At 40.6% G+C, this 23,635-nt stretch overlaps 2 protein-coding genes across 2 annotated transcripts; one reads left to right on the top strand and one right to left on the bottom strand.

Annotated features, from left to right (window-relative positions):
- Positions 1-7,904: 7,904 nt before the first annotated feature.
- On the bottom strand, positions 7,905-9,017 carry LOC121368934. The gene has a single exon (XM_041493698.1). The coding sequence runs from the start codon at positions 9,015-9,017 to the stop codon at positions 7,905-7,907; it is 1,113 nt and encodes a 370-aa protein (XP_041349632.1).
- Positions 9,018-14,793: 5,776 nt separating this feature from the next.
- LOC121369331 (mucin-6-like) lies at positions 14,794-22,965 on the top strand. The gene is made up of 3 exons (XM_041494320.1): positions 14,794-14,920; positions 15,931-20,054; positions 21,142-22,965. Exons 2-3 carry the CDS (start codon positions 15,966-15,968, stop codon positions 21,802-21,804), a joined length of 4,752 nt encoding a protein of 1,583 aa, XP_041350254.1. The 5' UTR covers positions 14,794-14,920; positions 15,931-15,965; the 3' UTR covers positions 21,805-22,965.
- Positions 22,966-23,635: the final 670 nt, after the last annotated feature.

Raw genomic sequence — 23,635 nt, 5'->3', positions numbered from 1 at the left:
ACATCATCCTAGGGTACATTGAAAAAGTACTACAGAGCACTACAGACACATCTTTCAACATTCAGATCGGCACCATTCAAATCCCTCAAGGAGGAAGATCTGGTACCACACTAACAGATCTCACTGGTCTGGACAATTCAATCCACCTAAAAAGGTCTCTTGTGGAAATCGTGAACGACGACGATTTATGCATGGCCCGTGCGATCGGCGTGGCATGGGCCAAAGTCATCTGTATATCAAACAAGGACTGGCAGGAGCTCGTGGGAGGTCCCTACCCAAAGACCCTCTGCATCGAGTTGATTCCCCAACACAAGAAATGCGCCCAGGCATTTTACAAAAATGATACACAGAAGAAACGTCGAGAACAGAAAAAAAACCTGGCTCTGAAACTGTGTGAGTTGGCAAGAATCCCCACTGATCGTCCAGCCATCCTGAATGACATCACTGCCTTCGAGAAAGTCCTGGAGTGACAGATCCTTGTCGTGAGCGCTGAATTAGGAAACAAATTTCTGAGAGTTGGCGACCAATTGCCTAAACTGTTCTTGTACTTTGTGGAGCAGCCAAGACCACATTTCCACGCCATTGTCAACATCACAGGCTTCTTTTCGGCATCATATTTTTGTCACCATTGTCTAAAACCATACAATAACAAGTTACGTCATTCCTGTGCTTTAACCTGCATCGTGTGCTCAGATGACGTGCCTCCATTGCCACGTGACCTGTCGATCACGGGCATGCTTTCGACGTCACAAGGAACAGAAGCGAGACAAAAAGGGACATACCATCCCTTCCAAATGTGAGAGTTTATGGAAGTGTACAACATGCAAGAAAATGATCAACAGAAGTGAGAGGGATCCTCGACTTCACACTTGTGAAGAATGGAAATGTCCTTGCTGTATCAGCTACGTGGATCAAGGCCATCTCTGTTATCAGCCTCCAAAAGAAATCAACGACGCCCGTACCAAGTTCATCTTCTATGATTTCGAATGAACTGTTGCAATGCAATGAAGGTTACTCACCAATTGGAGTGTGTCCCACTTGCCCCGGAAATAACTGCCGTCATCAGTCCCGGTGTCAGCATTGCCAGCAATCGTGGTGTGGCAAACATCAACACGTACCGAACTACTTGGTGGCGCAGACGTCATGTGAAGCGTGTAAAAACCAATCTACCTCAGAAACATCCAAATGCCACGTATGCGGGTCAAGATGTCCCTCTTGTAACAAACGTGACAAGAAGAAACAGTACTTGAAACAACCATGTGACGATACTTGTGGATTCCGTCAAGTTATCTTTCAAGGGGACGGTGCCCACATCCAATTTTGCCAATGGTTGTTTTGAGACAACCACAAAGGTTTTACAGCTGTCGCCCACAACAACAAGGCATATGATGCCTACTTTATCCTCGAGTACATGATCGACCAATCCATGTATCCGCAGAAAATAATCTATAATGGCTCCAAAATCATGTACTTGCAAGTGGAGAGGGGACTTAACATCAGAATCATCGACATTTTAAATTTTCTTCCCATGAAGCTGGCTGCTTTCCCCAAGGCCTTTGGTTTAACAGAGCTCAAGAAAGGATATTTTCCGCATTACTTTAACACCAGGGGAAATCAAAACTACCACAGACCGTTTCCAGACCCTGAGATGTATGGTGTTAACTACATGTCGTCCAAGGAGAGAACAGAATTTCTGAAGTGGCATGCTGAACAACAGGGTATGTTCGACTTTCAGAGAGAAATGAAAGATTATTGTATTTCCGATGTCACTGTTCTCCGAGAAGCCTGCGTTAAGTTTCAAGCTCTGATGCTGGAAGCCACAGGTGAAAAGCAGATATACATCGACACCAAAGCTGTCAGCTACATCAATGGTATCGACCCATTTGCTCAGTACATCACCATCGCCTCAGTATGTATGGGCATCTTTCAAAGCAAATTTCTTAAAGAACATCAGCACGCCAAACTCACAGATGGACAAAAGATCATGGACTGGATGACAGTCAGAGACGACGGGTCTATCAAGGTGAAACCCGATTTATGGTTGACGGAACAAGAATTGAGAGATCGAGGGATGACCATAGCTGAATCTGAAGTCGTGCCCAGTCCCATTGCTCAAGTACCAAGCGAGGGTTATATCAGAAAAGACCAATTCAGCAAAGTGTCCATCCAGTGGTTAGAATGGTTTCAACATAAAAATCGAAACAAATACCAGATACAGCATGCGCTCAATGGAGGGGAACATCTGGTACCAGGAACCCACTACAGACTGGATGGGTACTGTCCTAAAACAAATACGGCTTTCGAGTTTAATGGCTGCTTATGGCATGGATGTCGGCAATGTTTTCCACACGAGCGTTCTACCACCATCCACCCAAGAACCAATCAATCGATTGAAGACCTGTATGCCTTGACCTGCAGAAAACGAGAAATACTCAAAGCCAAAGGATACAGTGTCACTGAGATCTGGGAACATCAATTCCACTACCTTCTGAAATCCAAACCAGAACTGTCACAGTTCGTGAATTCGTTGGATCTACAAGACCGACTAAATCCCAGAGATTCTTTCTTTGGAGGAAGAACCAATGCAAGCAAGCTACATTACAAAGCAAAAGAAGGAGAAGAAATCAAATACGTGGATTTCACGTCTCTGTATCTTTGGGTGAATAAGTATTGTAAATATCCAGTGGGGCATCCTCAAATCATACACACAGATTTCAAGCCATTAGATGAATACTTTGGTATCGCCAAGGTAAAAATACTACCACCACTTGGACTTTATTATCCTGTGCTACCCTATAAATCTAAGGGAAAACTCAAGTTCCCCCTGTGCAGAACCTGTGCTGACGAAGAATTACAAACACCATGTCGGCATTCAGAGGAAGAGAGAAACATCATTGGAACATGGTGCATTCCCGAAATCCTTAAAGCCACGGATCAAGGGTATCGAGTCACCAGAGTCTATGAGGTCATCATTATCCTGAAACAACACAGTACGACCCAGCAACACGCGAAGGTGGTCTTTTTGCCAACTATATCAATACCTTCCTCAAATTAAAACAAGAAGCAAGTGGATGGCCTGAATGGTGTATCGCAGAGGAAGACAAAGACAAATACATCAGACAATATCGAGACAAAGAGGGTGTACAGCTTGACAAAGAAAATATCGTAAAGAACCCTGGACTTCGGTCTCTGGCTAAACTGTGTCTGAACAGTTTCTGGGGGAAATACGGTCAACGTCTGAATATGAAGCAGTCTGCCTTCATTCACGAAAACAACGCAGAAACGTTTTTCCATATGTTGGCAGATCCCACCAAAGACATCGCCGATTTTCACGTGTTGACAGTCCATTTTGCAGCTTGAATACCAACACAAAGTAGCCTTTATCCCAGAAGACCTGAAAACCAACATTTTTCTGGCAACGTTCACTACCTCCTGGGCGAGATTGAAATTGTACTGTGTGTTGGAGAAGCTGGATGAAAATGTGTTGTACTACGACACAGACTCTGTCATCTTTGTGGCCAGACCCGGAAACTATCAACCCTCTCTGGGAGATTATCGTGGAGAACTGACCGACGAACTGGATGGCCAGTATATCACAGAATTTGTCAGTGGAGCTCCAAAAAATTACGGATACAGAACATGTAGTGGTTCAGAAGTGTGCAAGGTACGAGGTTTCTCTTTGAACTATGCCAATGCACAGCTTATCCACTTTGAAGCTATCTGCGAGATGGTCTTGTCACCGAGTAGAGATGGTACCCTGACCGTGACGAATCCGTCTAAAATTTCAAGAGAGAAAAGAAAGAGAAAGATTTATAACAAAGTGGAAGAGAAAAAGTACAAGATCGTGTACACCAAACGTGTCATTCAAGATAACTTGGACACTCTTCCTTATGGCTACTAATGTCAGTTACAACTGTTAAATCAAACTCGGTATGAAACATCAAACTTGGTATTTATCTCCTAAAATCAAAATCGGTATGAAACATCAAACTTGGTATTTTCCCTCCACTACATTCTCCATAAAAGCATCAAATTTGGTATATCTTGTTCGAATCTCTCTGACCTCCACGTGGTGAACAAGGGGCAACAGGGACTTTTATATTTCTGGCAAACAGAAGAGAAACATCATAGAACACATTTATATGTTAGATGACCATTCTCAGGGCCACACACGGAGCCAAACACGGAGCCACACACGGGGACACATTCAGGGCCACATACACACACACACACACACACACACACACACACACACACACACACACACAGGGCCACACTCAGGGCCACACTATAAAATAGTTGTGATTTGCACAGTAGTTTAGTTTGACAGATACATTTGTCGCTATGGGTCGTGTCAGAAAAGATTGTCCGTTTCCAGGATGTCAGGTCAAGAATTTGTTGAGACTTCCTAACCATCTGTCTCAAGTACACAATTTGGAAAACAGAGTACCGTGGTTGAACAATAAAACATTTGAATCAGTGAAACCCATGTTGCCTAAAAGTGCTATTTCGTGGAGTCCAGAAGCAGTGGTGGATCCCACACGTCCTTGGTGGGAAACAGCGTTTGGCGCCATTTGAACTTTGTTCGAGCATGTGTGTATCAGGCCCCATGGGTGCTGGAAAGACTCCGTGGGTATACAGACTTCTGAAAAACCTGAATGGTATGTACGTCAAAGACCCTCCAAAGAAAATGATGTATTGTTATGGCGTGTACCAGCCACTTTACGACGATATGGAAAAGACTGTAGCTAACCTTACGTTTCATTCGGGGTTACCTACACAGGTGGACATAGAAGACTTTGCTGATGGACAACATGGACTCATCATTTTGGATGATCTCATGCACCAAGTACTGGCACACAAAGACATAGAGCTGCTGTTTACACAAGGATGTCATCACAGAAGACTGAGCATCATATTCATTACCCAAAACATTTATGGACAGGGAAAGTCTGCAAGAACCATTGCTCTCAACACGTGGTATCTCGTTCTGTTTAAAAACGTGAGAGATACGTCGCAGATCATGACGCTGGGCTGTCAGTTGTTTCCAGGATGTGCAGGTGTTTTGGTGGAAGCTTATAAGGATGCCATGAAGACCCCTTTTAACTATTTGGTGGTGGACATGTCACCCCCTGGTGATGATAAGCTGAGACTGATAACTCGGATATTTCCCAATGAAGACTCCATCGTTTACGTCCCAAGAGTATAAATAGCAGTCCATTTTCAAAGCCACGTCAAAATGTCTCAAGTCATCAAGGAGAACTTGTCTTTTCTTCGGTTCCTGTTGTATGGAAAATCAACGAAGCAGACAAATCTACTCTTGAAACACATTACCACGGATCAGTTGAAAACCGTGACCTTCATTATTGCCAATATATTGTATGGTGATGTTCCACTCTCCAAACAGACATTTGAAAAGTTGAATAAACACAAAAAAGTATTACGTGTGTTGGGTGACAAGACGGTTTCTGTCAAGAAGAAGAAAAAGGTGTTACGAGCTGAAATCATCGTGCTCGTGTTACAGAGTATAGCACCCTTATTAAAAACAGTATAATGCAACACGTGACATAAAACATTCTGGTGCTGAAGAAAAATATATACGACTATTAAAAGGACAAGTGATGGATGCCACACAACCTGAACAAATTCAAGATGGAAAAGGGAAAACACCTCCCATTGTGTCCAAACCCGTGGCTGATGTGCAAAAGAAGACAATGGACCCAAAGAAGCCAGACAAGATGCTGAACCCAGATAATTCAATAAAGATGGAACCAACCATACAGAGACAGAAGCGGCCACCGGCAATACCACAACGGAAGAACAAAAAACGATTTAAATGGAAGTCATTGTAAAGTGGAATAGAGGTCTGCTCCTTAACCCTTATCTCCACTGGCTTGAAACGGGAGCAAATAAATGATTTGAAAAATGTATTTGTTATGTTGTGTTGATGTTGTAGTAAAAACAGAACGCAGTGCCATACCTCCCAACCGTCCATCGATTCGAGCGGGACTTGTGTGGGCTAGCGAAATTTGGGTGTGTTTTTCATTTATTTCTAATTACAATCTCTGGTCTCTGTAGAGACAACTACACATATATAAAATGGACACACATTAGGTTACATCGAGAGGCCTTAAGGGCAAAACCTATAATACACAATGATTAAAATAAGTTACGGCAAACTGATACACGTTGGTTTCGTTGACTCTAGTATCTGAACAAAAATAATTTTGAATGTCTCTGAGAGAGGATCCCATCGATTTCATCATCACATAAAACAAAGCAAAAAGTCCACACGAGTTGCTGTCGGCGTCTTGAAACACCCTGTCGTAATAGGTGCATACACTGTTTCTCTGCAGAAAGGCTCGAAATTGTCTCTGGTAATATTCTGGAGGCTTCCCAAAACTGTCAAAGAATTCTCCATGGTTAGCACTGTCTAACCATATGACCACCCAGTGTCGTCCTTTCATTGTCGAGGGTTCTGTGTTCACGATGAATCCTCGTGGAAAACTATGCAGTCGGTACTGTGAAAGTTCATCTGCAGCATACACTCTGACGTGTCTCGTGACCGGATCGGCGTTCAGAGCACATTCCAACTGTAAAGTGTTCATGGTTCTGCATACAAGATGTTTCTGGCTCCGTCGATTTGAAGCAGAAGGTTGTCTTCCGAGTAGATCAAACAGTTGACCGTTTCTGGTAAGGCTTTTTTAAACTGTAAGTCCAATCGTAGATTACCCCTTTTTATAAGATCCAGGTATCCGTCCTTCAAGTGGTAAGGTTCCAAAGTGAATTGATACAGAGCATAACCACTAGAGAAATCCTCTCTAGACACGTCCAGTCCTATGGATTCTCTTCCTTCGAACAGACTGTTGTAGGCCGAGATGTACTGGTTGCTGCCCACGTGTAGAGGTTGAGCTGGTAGTGATTCTCCATTCACGTACAAGGCAATCGTGTCCAGATGGCAAAATGGAATGGATTTTTAGTATAACTGCCATTGACTGCTTCGGCAGAGACCAGTGACACCACAACTTTGTTGGAACATTTATTTTGAAACAGGTGATCCCAGGTGAAACTCAGTTTTCCCTTGGGTATGGAGGCCACTTTGATGTCACTCCTCGTGAAAGGATATTTGGCTTCCTTGTCCTGCAACGTCTTGGCGTGGGCCGTGATGATGGCCGTATTGGGTCGCACTTTGCAGACTCTGAGGTATATGTCTTCGATCTTGACTTTGTAATCTGGATTATCTTCTCCTGACATCAGATGGAAGGAAGGTCTGGTCCGGAACAGTTTGATCTATAGATTGACGCCATTGATGAGATAACGTTTGATGTCTAAAAAGTCTTCGTATAGCGGTCCTTCCATATCCAAGGTGTGACTGGTTTCACATAAAACACCTCTGTTAATAAGTCCCGAATTGATGCTTGTTACAGGATCTGAACTGTCTATATCATCAGTCGTGCCTTTGTAGTACAGTTGGGATTGCAGAGACGATTCCTTGGCTGTGGACGTGCCATTCAGCAACACTTTGAGATAACTCTTGTAAGGATACAGATTGGTCGAGGTGGTGATAAGTTTTCCATTGAGTGTCAGATCCACTTGAGTCCACAAACTCTGGAGCCATAGATTGATGGGTCCCACCTTTTCATCTTTTGTCAAGATGCTACCATCAGCTTTGGTGATTTTAGCTCTGACATGTAGTTTGGTGCGTTTCAGGTCGATGTAATCGATGCCCTGTCCATAAACGTTAAACTCCACAGGACTGTTTTCTGTGGTGATCTGGGATGTGGGTCTCGTGTCCTTATAATAGATTTTTTCCACAGAATTATCACCCGAATGACTTCGAGAAAGAGGTTGCGTCTCTGCAGTTTCTTCCATACTAATGAAAGTCAAACAGGTGTTGAGGTCTTTTATACCATCTGATATCGAACAACGTCTGCTTCTGGAATCCACGTATTGTACTCCTTACGCCAGTGAAGCCATTTCACCATCACTTCTCTTTTCTTGTTACGAGTTCTCTTTTTCACGATGTCTTGGATGCGGTATAACTGTTCTGGATGCTCTGTCACCTCTTGAAGTTCGGCAGCATAGAATGTCCCTTCGATGGCATCACCACTCCAATCCTTTAATTTGTACATGTCTTTACCTTGAGACCAGTATCTTTTATCGACGGTAAATATTTCCCCAGACCATTTCTCTTGGTATTCCCGATCGAAGGTACCACAAAGATGACTGACTCGTACTTTTTCACCTATGTCAAAAGTAAACGTTTTCTTCTTTTTCTGGATTTTCTTTTTAGATTTGATCAGATACTGCGACAGACAGACCTCTTCTTCATTCGTTTTGTTTACACTGATTGGTGTTTGACCTATCATCCTATGTATGGTATGATTATAACTATGGACAACTTTCTCTAACACATCCATGTACTTGTAAGTAAAGTTTTTTAACATATAGCGATACAGGCGCATTTTAATGGTTTTAATGACCCGTTCTGCGTAACTGGCTTTGGTTTCATTGAGCGAAAACAACTGCGTTATACCGTGTGACTTTAATAATGCTTTGACTATATGGTTCTTGTACTCCGACCCCGAATCAGACTGAAACAGTTTGGGTTTTCTGAACTCTGACTTCCATAGATCTGTCAAAACGTCTGTCACGTGTTTGCCCGTTTTCGATTTGAGCGGCAGAACCCACAAGTATCTGGAGAACAGGTCAATTATCACCATGAGATATTTCACCCCATCATTATATTTAGCCAAACTGACCATGTCCACCAGGTCGGATTGCCAGTGGCTGTCTAAGCCTTCCACCGTATATGTATTATGCAGAATCTTTTGCCTCACTTGATGTGTCATGGTATAGGTCTCTTGACCTTTCAACCATTTCTTAATCTGCGTTAGAGGAATTTTAAATTTATCCTCTGCTTTAACGGCTTGGTACAGTTTAACAGGACCTGCATAACTACCAGGATGTTTCGCATCGTAGTAAACAGATTCCAGGTACTGTTCCCATGGAGACATGATTCTCGACTGACCAATAGATCATAAAGACATGCTATTTATAAACAACAGATTCGCAATATACAGCACAAAATTTATAACTAAACAGCAGAAATACACAAAATATATGACAAAACATAGCAAAAACATACAGGTGTTTCAAATGCGTCTGAACACATTGTTCACATAGGGACATCTCGGAGAGAGTCTGTAATGTTCCATCACCAGATCGTTCGTCTTCTTCCATTGGTAGGCTCGTAGTCCACAACAGAAGCACATGACGGCATCGTAGTCTCCCGTGTAATAAAAACCCGCCTTGGCGAGTTCTTTTGGTTTTGGAAGTAATTGTAGCAGCCATCGAGCATACGTCAGCATCCGGGCATAGAAATGTCTCATTTCGGGATGATGACAGAACAAGTAACGTCTCGATAAGTCTTCATCATCATCATCGTATTCATGGACAGCATCCTTTTATCTGTAGGTTCATCCATCAATTCGTCATCTTCATTTCCATTCCTGATTTCACAGGCAGCATCTGTTTGATCCGTGAGATTTTCATCTTGTTTGGTAGTCACTCTTTTGATCGTATATCTTTCTGAACATTTGCAGACCAAGACGTCGTCATCGTCGCTACTGCTGCTGCTACTAACACTGCTCGAATATCCCGATGCCATTTTCTTCGTTCCAGATAGAGTGCAACAAGACACAAAAATGTTAGAATCATAAAACACGTCTGCTCCCTAGGACAGTCGTAAAACAAATGACGTTTATACCACAAACCACTTTTTATAGCCAAAAAATGCCTGTTATCACTGATGGCACTCGTTCGGGTTGCAGAAGTTACACTGTAGGAATCCCATCTGACTTTGATGGTCGTCTTGCATGGCGCAGGGCACGATCGAGTTCAGATCTGGTACAAAGTCACACATGACTGCGAAACTGTCTTTGAGTTTCTCCCATTGGTCTTCGATGGCTTGATCGCGTCAACGCACCACCACCACTATCGAATGTCTACACCGACAATGTTGTTGTCCAAGCTCACGTACACGTTGGACCCAATATGACGAAACAACTTGTCCTCTTTCCTTTCCTTTAAGACTGCAATGATGTCGTCTATCTGGCTCTTACTCGTACACAGTTCGACCCAGTGTTTAAGGGTTAGTGCAATACCTCGCTTCGTGGGTAAAGTGTCATTTTCGTCGTCAAATTTCCTAATGTGAATGGCAATGCCCCCTTTCCACAGTTTGGCCACAACGTATACGTTACTTCCAAGTTCTGTCTTGCATCTCGTATCGGTATTGCTTCCACTTGTCGAACAGGCCATGTCAAATGAATTCAGTTCACGTTCATAGAGAGTGAATGGAGTTACTAACGAAATACCCAGTGTTTTTATACTCTCAGGTCTGGTCTAAGTAGGTCAGTAGGTCGGGTCAGTAGGTCAGGTTAGTAGGTCAGTAGGTCGGGTTAGTAGGTCAGTAGGTCATGACTCCATGCAGGCCTCACTACTACTTTTGTGGATGCAGTGGTGTTCATTTCAGATGCCACATGTAATATGCTTTTCTTTTAGTGAAGTTCTAATATGCCCATTAAAGTCTTTCAAAACACAGGGTCACTGCAATAAATGAGTTTTAAGGTAATTATTTATTGGAAATGAGAGACTCTGACTATGCATGCACACACTACATATACAACTAAGCATACACAACCAACCCATATATGTATCTTCAAGAGTAGTATTTTCATTTATTATTTGTTTTAAATATGATATATTGCATTTGTATACAACTTTGCATAACACTGATGCTCTGAGGTGTACAAAATTAAATCGGGTTGCACTGTAGGAACAACACTTTCAATTATGTTGTCACGTCAGATCAGAACACAGAAGATCCTGATAGTCATGAAAACACCCAATTGGACACTTTTTAAAAAATAAAAACATTTTGTTAATAGGTTGCATAGTACCAAAGAAGAGAGTTCCGTGTCAAAGTTTGATGTGCACCGTCAAATATTTATGGAGTAAAAGCAGCTGTGGGTGTGATTGGTAGTAATATGTGACATTGATTATTTGTGCAAATACTATTGTCCATTGACAATAAATAAATACACTTTTATTTGTTATACAGTTGTTATGCAGCATATACCTGAGGTTGAAACTAATGCAGGGTCCTCCAAAAAATGGAGCAGCAATTTTCAGCAAAAATGACTGTTGCTATTAAAAACATTAATTAAATATCTTAAATGATACGTGACCCCCCATTTTCTTGCAGGTAGATTAGATGTGAGGTGCCACACTTTCTATTGCTGTACTTCCTGGGTGTGTTGAAACGCTGCTTATATCAGTTTTATTAGTAAACGTTAACATTATCGGCAATAGGAATTGATATGGTCTATTAGAACCTTCATTAGTAAATTGACCATTTACCAGACACCTAGTTTTCCTGGGTCGTCGCAATACTAGCTAATTATAGCAATAAAAGGACTAGAAACACATTGGATTTATTAATGTGCAAATTAACGGCAAAACATCTGTGATAGGCGGAAATATTTTGGGCAGCTTCTAGCAGCTGCCCCTAGTTAAATACTTTCATCTACAACAACAGTTTTTTCACCTTCAGCTTACACATTACTTGTGACATTTTGCTGAAATGATCAATTTAGGCTATTGTGATGCATTTCTTGTCATCCAGCATAGGCGTCGGAAGATGCATTGGGGGGGGGGGGGGGGGGGGGGGGGAAGAGGGGGGTCAAGGCATCAATAATTTAACTGGCCTTTTGACAGAGGCAGAGTTTTTTTTTTTAAAGATACGTACTGCAGAAACTTTAATCAGGGGCTTTAATTTAATTTTACTTTTATTTTGTGTATGGATGTGAATGTGCGAGATTGATAATTATGTAATAAAGCTACTTTAAATGGAAGTAAATGATTAAAGATCGTGGGTTTTTTTTAGATGTGCTTGGTGTCTATTGTGCGAGGAGGGTGGGCTGCCTGTATAATACCCCATATACACAAAACGTACAACTGTCATTCATCAAAGCAGCCAATAGTTTTAGTGCTTTTTACCTACTGTAGAAAAAAATGTCAATTTAGACAATGACTTAAGCTTAGTGCCATTTCCACATGAGTTCCTCTTTGAAGACACGCACGTGCACACTCGAGTAGCATTTTCTGTTTGAAACATTTTAATATTTTTTATACACGATTTTAAAATATATACTGACGGAAAAAAGAAACGCAAAATCAGTTTCAGTAATATATATATATATATATATATATATATATATATATATATATATATATATAATCTTTATCCGTATACCAAATGTAGTGACATTTGACACATAGCTACCTCATTGTACTGTCGAAAGAATATTTGGTTAAAATTGAGTCAACCGTGAGAATGTGCGAAGGTGCATGCTTTTTACCGATTTGTCAAGAAAGCGTACATCCGGGCCACTACCACGTGCTATGGATTTGAACGCCATACCAAATCAAAGTTTTTAACAGTGCACATCCAGTACACACCGAGTGCACATTTCATTGCAACAGGATTGAAAAGCAAAATGCCGCGAATGTTACAAGTTGATAGGGGTTGGGCTATATTGCTCTAATTATGCAGGGGCAATTGCAACGTGGGGTGGGACGTAGCCCAGTGGTACAGCGCTCGCTCGATGCGCGGTCGGTGTGGGATCGATCCCTGTCGGTGGGCCCATTGTACTGTTTCTCGTTCCAGCCAGTGCACCACGACTGGTATATAAAAGGCCGTGGCATGTACTATTCTGTCTGTGGGATGGTGCATATAAAAGATCCCTTGCTGCTAATCGAAAGAGTAGCCCATGAAGTGGCGACAGCGGGTTTTCTCTCTCAATATCCGTGTGGTCCGTAACAATATGTCCGACGCCATATAACCGTAAATAAAACGTGTTCGAGTGCGTCGTTAAATAAAAAAAAAAATCTTTTTTCAATTGCAACGTCGCGTCGCCAAGCAATTTGGGGTACACGATAGCTCGTTTAGTTGGGAGTCTCGGAGCCACAGGAAGATTAGCTGACCGTCTCAGGAACGGACATCGTGCGTTACGTTGCCACACCAAGTAGGCATGCGTCTCACACACCTCCGTAACCGATTTCAGACGGCGAGACAGGTTGTAGGCACTCATGATCGCCCAATGTGTCCACAAACGCTTAGGAATCGGTTGTGGGAGTTCAACTTAAGGCCACGACGTTTCTACTTTGGTTCGCAACTTATACCCAGGCGACGTCAACGCCATGAACGCAAACGCCGTCTGTGATAACACAACAAAACTTGTCCAAATTTATTCAGTAATGGAAACATAACCTAAAAATCAAACAATGAAATAACCATCAATAAAACATTTGAAATATTTACCACCGAAAAAACAACAACTTGCGTTTGTTTTTTTCGTCGGTATACTTACTTGCCTGTCTGACTCGCCCATGCTAGTGCTCGTTGTCGTTCTGTTTAAACGAATAAAGAAACGGTTGAGGTAGGGGTCTTGTAAGAAGGTTTCCCCCGGATACTGTTATTTTTGTACTCTTCGGCTACCCCCACCAATCCCAACTACATCTGTTCTCATTTTATTACAGTTGTATAATTATCTGGTCTTTGGTGAATACGTCCATTGACTGTTTGTATTCAAGTCCCATTGAACGAAACACTCCACCCCATCCTCAAATTATTACTTGAACACAATTGTTTTTGTTTTGTTTAACGACACCACTAGAGCACATTGATTTATTAATCATCGGCTATTGGATGTCAAACATATGGTCATTTTGACACAATCATAGAGAGGAAACCCGCTACATTTTCCCATTAGTAGCAATGCACCATCCCACAGACAGGATAGCACATACCACGGGCTTTGATATACCAGTCGTGGTGCACAGGTTGGAACGAGAAATAGCTTAATGGGCCCATCGACGGGGATCGATCCTAGACCGATCGCGCATCAGGCGTGCACTTTACCACCGGGCTACGACCCGCCCCTACTTGAACACAAATGCAGTTTCGTATTCGTGGTATCGAATGTTCCGGAAGCCACTGATTAGGATTCACGTGACCTTTACTAGGAAGCACAGTCTGCTTTCACTTTGTCCACTACACAAAGAAGGTAAATATTAAAATGTCTAATGCAGGTTTTGTGAACTGTTTATGTGGTAATTTGTAGAGCCAATTAAAACTTGTGAAATGTGTGGGGAGATGGGCGGTTGGGTAGGCAGGCACTATCATAGTTGACTGAATAGTTATTGTATTTGGAAATGGGGGCGTGAGGTAATGTAAACTTTTATATTTACACTATTACAAAGCAAATATAAAGCAAAATATTTGAAACGTGGGGGCACATACCCCGTTGCCCCCCCCCCCCCCCCCCCCCCCCCGCTTCCTACGCCATTGAATGAATATACACAAAAACATCTTAGAATATTTGATATTCAAATAGGAATACCTAGGGAGCTGGTACCAATGCACTGGCTCAAAGGGGCCTCCGATTATTCACGGCTCTCTTCTGTTGTCAGTCTTATGTACAGAAGTGAGTAGCAAATAAATTTAGAAAATTTGCGAGGCCCAATTGAATGGCTCTTATTCAGTTTGTTGCCCGGGTCTTGGTTGTCCTCACATACGGTTCTGCTTACATTTCAATGTCACGCTCTAGATTTTTTAGTACACCTATTTATAGATAAAGGTCTAATGTAACACCCAAAGGACTGTTTCCTATATATGGGTATGTGATATCGGCATATGCGTGCGGGCTCCCAGTTTTGTAATGGGGCAGGCTGATTTTTGCCCGAGTTAAAAAAACAAGAGCCTGAATCTGCATAACAACGTTTATTCATATTATAATTGGTACCAAGTGGCTATATAGGGATGGAAACGAATCACTACGCATTTCTAGATTTTGAGGTAAGAATGATGGAAATACATCGTAAAAAGGTCTCGGGTTAGTACATTTTCCTCGAATATCTGTATCATTTGTGCCCTAATTTGAGGTTTGCTCCAGCATTGGGGGGGGGGGGGGGGGGGGGGGGGGGTGTCTTGTACGCTTGTACGCTTGTGGATATCGGTAATCGGGGATACGTGAAGTGAATTTAGAAGTACTTTGATAGCAAATACCCCAAAGCACAAGCAATTATTAATGTACTATATACCAAGTTTATATAAACTATATAAGGGGAATTAATTAAATTTTGAGATAACCATTGTGCATGTAACATTGCACAGTATATAAAACAAGCCATTTTGGCCAGCGATATGTATTAAACTGAGTGTAAAATTAACTAATGTTGCTGTCGTTGCTCCAGGGGCGGGACGTAGCCCGGTGGTAAAACGCTTGATGAGCGGCTGGTCTAGGATCGATCCCCGTAGGTAGGCCAATTGGCCATTGGGCTATTTCTGGTCCCAGCCAGTATACCACAACTGGTATATCAAAGGCAGTGGTATGTGCTCTCCTGTTTGTGGGATGGTGCATATAAAAATCCCTTGCTACTAATGAAATGTATCGGGTTACCTCACTAAGTCTGTCAGAATTATCAAATGTTTGACATCCAATAGCCTACGATTAATATACCAATATGCTCTAGTGGTGTCGTTAAACAAAACTTTAAAACTTGTTTGTTGTTGCTACAGCAGCAACAACATTATTAAGCACATGCACACGGAGAGGGTGTGCTCTGAGAAAGGAAATGAAATTAATATTTGTTGAATGATACATCAGCACAGTTTAGAGCTGTTTAGTTTCTGGAGCAAGAAATCTTTTATATCCACATTACCAAAGACAGGATAGCTATAGAGAGCGATCGATCCTGCGACCCATCACACCTCGAGCGAGCACTCTACCACTGAGCTACATCTCGCTCCTGGCTATCTGTGGAAAATCAAACGTTTCATGGTATCCTGTTTTTATTTTATTGCAGCCGTCACCATATGATTCCTTAGTAAAACAACACAGATGGGAAATAGCGACTCAAAGAATAGCGACTGTGACCCTAAAGATGGCGGCTATTGCTACCACGAGAAGGTGTTGCGGGAGGCCCTGGAACCTGTAACAGATACACCCACACAGGAAGAAACCAGTGCTGGTAACAAGGTGATCGATGGTAAAACAAACAATATCACCCATGGCAAGAACAAAAACGAGATGCAGGAGAAAACCAATTTTAGTGACATGTTGACTGATGGTGAAGTAAATAATATCTGTACTGACAGACTACAGATTGCAACAACAAGTCATTCTGTGCTGAAAGTAAGGAATTCTAGAAGCATGGTTTCTGGTGTTGAAACTAATAATGTTCATAGTGAGCTTGATGAAAGTGAAAATTTGCAAATTGAGAGTGATTCAGCATTGTTTGGAAATTCAAGTAGAAAACCATTAAAACGGAAGAGGATTGATACAGAAATGAAATTGCGTGCGACTGTTAAAGATAAATATCAAAAAGTATCATCTCCAAAGCCAGCACCTGGAGAGCAATTGATTGTAAAGTTTTCACTGCAGCAGACGTTCCCGGAGAAACATACCGGTGAACCGCGAACCTCGTGTGAGGATTCGTCTGTAGGCTTTACGACTAGTAGAAACGTATCTGTAAACACATCTGCACCAAGGGTGTGTATTGCAACAAAAATGCCAGTTTGCTTTCAAGAAGGACAAGGAAGGGATAGAAATCCTGTTGATATCAAACGCTGGATTAAAGTCCCCAAACATCTGATGCGAACAAATATTTCATGTGAGTCAGTCACTAATACTACCTTGACACAGATTACAAACTCAACTCGGATACCAAAAGGAAAAGAAACGTGCGCTGACAATGTCGCAAGATGCAAATACAATAGTGGACAGGTGATTGCCCCAAGAAACATTGAGTCCATATTTAAACAATCATCAACAATGAACCTGCATTCAACTATTAAACAGACAGTGGGAAGTCTACCATCACCAAGTGTAAAATATACTTTTGGACTTACAACTAAAAGACTTATTGTAGAAAATATACTGTCATGTCATCATGCTAAAAAGCCAAGACACGGAAATCCACGTACACATCTGCCAAAATCTACAAACTCCAGAGGGCATCGACGTTCACATCCTAAAATGCACATAAAAGGAAATCTGCCCTCACATCTTTCTTCCACAACTAAAATGCCTACAAAAGGGATTCTCCCCTCACACCATTCAACAACTAAAATGCCTACAGAAGGAAATATGTCCTCACACCAATCAACAACTAAAATGCCTACAGAAGGAAATCTGCCGTCACATCAATCAACAACTACAATGCCTACAGAAGGAAATCTGCCATCACATCAATCAACAACTAAAATGCCCACAAAAGGAAATCTGCCCTCACATCTTTCTTCCACAACTAAAATGCCTACAAAAGGGATTCTTCCCTCACAGCATTCAGCAACTAAAATGTGTACAGAAGGAAGTCTGTCTTCACGTTCAACAACTAAAATTCCTACGGAAGGAAATAAGTTTTCACGTTATTCAACAACTAAAATCTGTACAAAAGGAAATCTGTCTTCAAGTTCAACAACTAAAATCAGTACAAATGGAAATATGCCCTCACATTCAACAACTGCAATGCCTACAGAAGGAAATATGTCCTCACATCAATCAGCAACTAAAATGCCCACAAAAGGAAATATGCCCTCACATCTTTCTTCCACAACTAAAATGCCTACAAAAGGGATTCTCCCCTCACACCATTCAACCACTAAAATGTGTACAGAAGGAAATCTGTCTTCAAGTTCAACAACTAAAATGCCCACAAAAGTAAATCTGCCCTCACATCTTTCTTCCATAACTAAAATGCCTACAAAAGGGATTCTCCCCTCACACCATTCAACAACTAAAATGTGTACAGAAGGAAATCTGTCTTCAAGTTCAACAACTAAAATGCCCACAGAAGGAAATCAGTTTTCACGTCATTCAACCACTAAAATCAGTACAAATGGAAATATGCCCTCACATTCAACAACTGCAATGCCTACAGAAGGAAATATGTCCTCACATCAATCAGCAACTAAAATGCCCACAAAAGGAAATATGCCCTCACATCTTTCTTCCACAACTGAAATGCCTACAAAAGGGATTCTCCCCTCACACCATTCAACAACTAAAATGTGTACAGAAGGAAATCTGTCTTCAAGTTCAACAACTAAAATGCCCACAGAAGGAAATCAGTTTTCACGTCATTCAACCACTAAAATCAGTACAAATGGAAATATGCCCTCACATTCAACAACTGCAATGCCTACAGAAGGAAATATGTCCTCACATCAATCAGCAACTAAAATGCCCACAAAAGGAAATATGCCCTCACATCTTTCTTCCACAACTGAAATGCCTACAAAAGGGATTCTCCCCTCACACCATTCAACAACTAAAATGTGTACAGAAGGAAATCTGTCTTCAAGTTCAACCACTAAAATAAGTACAGAAGGAAATCAGTTTTCACGCCATTCAACCACTAAAATGTGTACAGAAGGAAATCTGCCCTTACATCCAACAACTGAAATCTGTACAAAAGGAAATATGCCCTCACATTCAACAACTGAAATCTGTACAAAAGGAAATCTGCCCTCACATTCAACAACTAAAATGTGTACAGAAGGAAATCTGCCCTCACATCTTTCTTCCACAACTAAAATGCCTACAAAAGGGATTCTCCCCTCACACCATTCAGCAACTAAAATGCCTACAGAAGGAAATATGTCCTCACATCAATCAACAACTAAAATGCCCACAAATGGAAATATTCCCTCACATCTTTCTTCCACAACTAAAATGCCTACAAAAGGGAGTCTCCCCTCACACCATTCAGCAACTAAAATGCCTACAGAGGGAAATATGTCCTCACATCAATCAACAACTAAAATCAGTACAGAAGGAAATCTACCATCACATCATTCAATAACTAAAATCTGTACAGAAGGAAATCTGCCATCACATTCAATAACTAAAATCTGTACAGAAGGAAATCTGCCGTCACATTCAATAACTAAAATCTGTACAGAAGGAAATCTGCCGTCACATTCAATAACTAAAATCTGTACAGAAGGAAATCTGCCGTCACATTCAATAACTAACATCTGTACAGAAGGAAATCTGCTGTCACGTTCAATAACTAACATCTGTACAGAAAGAAATCTTCCCTCACATTCAACAACTAACATCTGTACAGAAGGAAATCTGCCATCACATTCAATAACTAACATCTATACAGAAGGAAATCTGCCCTCACATTCACATTCAGCAACTAACATCTGTACAGAAGGAAATCTGCCATCACATTCAATAACTAACATCTGTACAGAAGGAAATCTACCATCACATCATTCAATAACTAAAATCTGTACAGTGGAAAATCCGCCATCACATTCAACAACTAACATCTGTACAGAAGGAAATCTACCATCACATTCATCAACTAACATCTGTACAGAAGGAAATCTGCCATCACATTCAACAACTAACATCTGTATAGAAGGAAATCTACCATCACATTCATCAACTAACATCTGTACAGAAGGAAATCTGCCATCACATTCAACAACTAAAATCTGCACAGAAGGAAATCTGCCATCACATTCAACAACTAAAATCTGCACAGAAGGAAATCTGCCATCACATTCAACAACTAAAATGCTCACCGAAAGAAATAAGTTAGGACATCATTCAACCATTAAAATCTGTACAGACGTAAATTTGCCCTCACATCTTGCAATCAAAACGCCTACAGGACATCAGTATTCAGGTCAGCATGCAGATATGAAACCCACCAAAAATATGTCTTCACATTTGGCTACAGATAAAATATCCAGAGATGGAAATCTGCATTTACATACTTCAACAACCAAAATATCCACACAAAGAAATCTGATATCGCATCATCCGTCAGTTGAAAAACCAACAGACAGAAATGTGTCTTCATCCCATCCTAAAGATAACTTCAAAGAAGGAAATCTTCCTTCAGCTCAGCCTGCAGCTAAACCTGTCACAGAAAAAAACCCACCTTCATCAAACTTAAAACGCTCAATTGTAAGTATGTTTCAGGTGATTTCAATGAAAACATAATCATAAGTAAATGATAAGTACAATGGAAATTTCACAACAAGTAAATCAATTTTTCACTGAAAGAAAAGAAAAAATCATATGTAACATTGTATCTGGGATCGTTGTTGCAACATGTAATGTCTGAGAGTGTCTGTAAGCACCTGGGTGGTTTATAATCCCAGACAAACAACAAAGGATGTGTTGATTGTAGAATAGTTGTAAATTCGTTATTTTCTAAGTTTTCCGTCAGTCAAACACTGTGGATGTTATATATACACATATTATTTTAAAATCGGCTTCAAATGATGTTATTTAAATGTTAATTACCATTATATGATCACAATTATGTACTGATGCTGGCAATTCTCAACACTTACCATACTATATTCCTCCATGTAATCACGTATTGAATACACCTGTCAATAACTGATTTTAGTGCTGCTTGCATTTGTATCACCATGTCTGGAATAGCTTTACCAAGAATCATTAATGTTTTGTGGTGATCTATAAGGAAGCGGATATTAAAAACATATTACATATTAAGGGACGAGAAACCAAAATGTTTCATGTTACCTAAAAGTAACTGGGGGGGGGGGGGGGGGGGCAGTAAAACAAATCAAAACACAGTAATATACGGTCTTCCTTCTCCACCTAGAAAAAGGCCACCGTTATAGAACTCAGAGCATTTTTCTTATTTATTGGTCAAGGGCTTCTATTACGGTTCCCCCACCCACACAGCTAATTTTACGATAACTTTAGTTAACACAGTTTACTCTATTAGGGTTTAGGAAGGTAACTTTTATTTATTTCATTATAAATGAAACTAAATGATGTCAAAAGTCGTGTTATATGTTCTCTGTCTTTCTATGTTATATATGCAGCAAGATTATATTTTATTTGCAAAATTCTGTTCGTAGTTATTTTAATGTTGTGGATAATTGGGGTGAAGTTGATGGGGAATTTGTATTTTCTAGAAGCGTGGTGATTAGAGACAATGTGTTTTGGTGATTACACTGAAGACTTGGTGTCCTTAAATATACTCATTGCTAATTAGTAATACGTGTATTTACAGAGTGATTCATCCCAGTCCTTTAGTACAGAATCAACTGGTGGCAGTCAACATATCCAAACAAGTATTGTTTCACAGTCTGGATCCACGACAGTAAAAGCAGCTAAAGTTGCTGCACATCATGAACTAATGGATCGCCATTCTAAAGAGCAGAACAACGCACTTCTAACTTCCCAGAGTCTGTATTTATCGAAACTAGCAAAACGGCCACGTGATTCTGCAACTATCTCAGTAGATCGTCGTTTGAGTAAATCCAAAGATCAACCCAATGAAAACACTAAGCCGATATCTACAGTATCAATGAAGCCTTCAGACCGATCAGTTAACAATGATCATTGTTTCAAATCTGGTCTTACTCAAATGCCAATAGATGCAAGACAAGTGAACACGTCGAGGTTAAAGGAGCAACGGTTCAGTCATAAGGTAGTACGAAACACTGTGCCATTGTATGAGGTGATTCAACTAGAAGGTCCCAATGTGCGATGGAAAACTTTGAAGAGAAAAATGTTCCATCACATCAATTTAGATTGTCGTATGCCCAACTGTAATTTGAAAAATCAGAACCATTATCACTGCTTGGAATGCAACAAAACCTTGACTACCTTAATACAGCTTAAACAGCATGTAGACATACATGGCATTTACTTGAAAAAAACAAACATGTAAACCACCAAAGACATATAACTCAGTTTTTATATCCTTTGTTGCGATGTCTCCGGGTCATCCAGGTATTTCATGGCATTCGTGTTCTTTTAATATAATTAGTGAGCATTGTTACATCCGATACCGAGATTTCAGTTACTTGAAAGCTAAGGCAAAAAGCAGCACGTGGATGGGGTGGGGGAACGTTGACTGTCATGCTTACTTATCTTCAAAGACTATTAAGAAGTTCCATTGTTGGAAAACTAGTCTGGTAGTGGCAGCCTTATTTTGAGCGGTGTAGGAAGGATGTATTGTCCAGTAATGGATTACCTCGGGAGTGGTTGTTTTCCTATAGACGAGGCACTAGATAAGATATTGTTGGAAGCGACCACTATTTTGCCAATTGCCCATTCGACTCTGCAGTGTGTAGAGATACGGTCTTGATCGTTCAGATTTGATGTCAATATTACCAATGCGTGTCTGGTGGCATGGAAACACAGAGTATCGCCACAGTTAATGGTCACCTACCCCTCAGCCGAACCTACACAGTGATTTAGAGTTGATGTAGCATTAACACTCATTGAACAACAGTAATTTGAATGCAGGTACTATATATAAATTTAAATTAAAACTTGTTTTAATGCCTTTTATACAGGTACGATTTTGTTGCAATTTAATAATTTGGCCAGAAGGGAACTATTTCCACAAAAGAATGTTCCTGGTTATTGCGCAAGAGGACATGGGGTTGTGAGGTGAAAAGCCTCTAAGGCACATTAATCCCGCTGGTACCATCTGTGGAAAAGCCAAGCTACACGAGGTATATTTGGTTATTTTTCAAACCATTCTTATTTTTGACCCACCACCTTCCCTCACTTCACCACCTTTAACCTATGGCAGTTTATATGATGTAAGTTTGTAATGTACATGTACAGTGATGGTCATTTATGCATTGTTTTTAAACATGTTAATCTATGTATGAATGTAACTACACATGTATATGTATGCAATATTGTTTTAACCATGTTATATTATGTCTGAATGTAATAATATGTATATGCAATTTAGTTGTGGGTAGGCGTTTGTTCTGAACCCCACATAAGACCATTATTTACGTTTTGTATACTCTGTGTTACATATTTACATGTCATGTAACTAACTCTGTCGTTTTGAATAAACGGCCTTTTCATTTACAATCCGACTGTCTCCTGTTTTGTTTATCATTGGTCTTACACGCTTGCTCTCTTTAGGATCATGTATAAACTAGTACACATTTTATAATAAGAACTTCTTCCATGGGGTGGGCATTTTAAAACGTCCTCCCATGACCACTGTTAATGCATCACGATATTTATGTATCAAGTTGGTAATTTATTATTAAGTATGCAACGCATGTTATTACCAATGATTGCTTTATAGCATCAAAATACAAATTCTCTCCACATAAATATTGCTCACTACTGCATCACCAGAATCTGTGTCTGTAGCTTAGCTCTTCAAAATTAAATTTGATGTAGCATTAACATTGTGAGAACTATGTATTTGAATGCAGATACTTGTAACCTATTAAGAATTTCTTATTTGGAAAGGGGGTAGATGGCACTTCTGACTTGGGTCCATATCTGAAAATTGTTCAAAGTATCTATGTGCCAAGTTTCATGCTTGTAACCAAAAGTATATAATAAATCAGTCCTTGTTGAGTGTTAAATGCCCCACTGTGTAAGGTTGTTTTCCACATGAAAGTCACGAATACAGCACACAATCCCTAGATTATTGTTGAAATTTTAAATGGGTTCTGTGAGCCCTGATCTGTAATATTTCTACTGTGTTTTTCTTAGTTCGATCGTTGCTTAATTGT

The sequence above is a fragment of the Gigantopelta aegis genome, chromosome 3 (genome assembly GCF_016097555.1).
Source record: "Gigantopelta aegis isolate Gae_Host chromosome 3, Gae_host_genome, whole genome shotgun sequence".
Lineage (NCBI taxonomy): Eukaryota > Metazoa > Mollusca > Gastropoda > Neomphalida > Peltospiridae > Gigantopelta > Gigantopelta aegis.
Note: the sequence above shows the minus strand (reverse complement) of the source record. Positions and strands in the feature narration are given on the sequence as shown.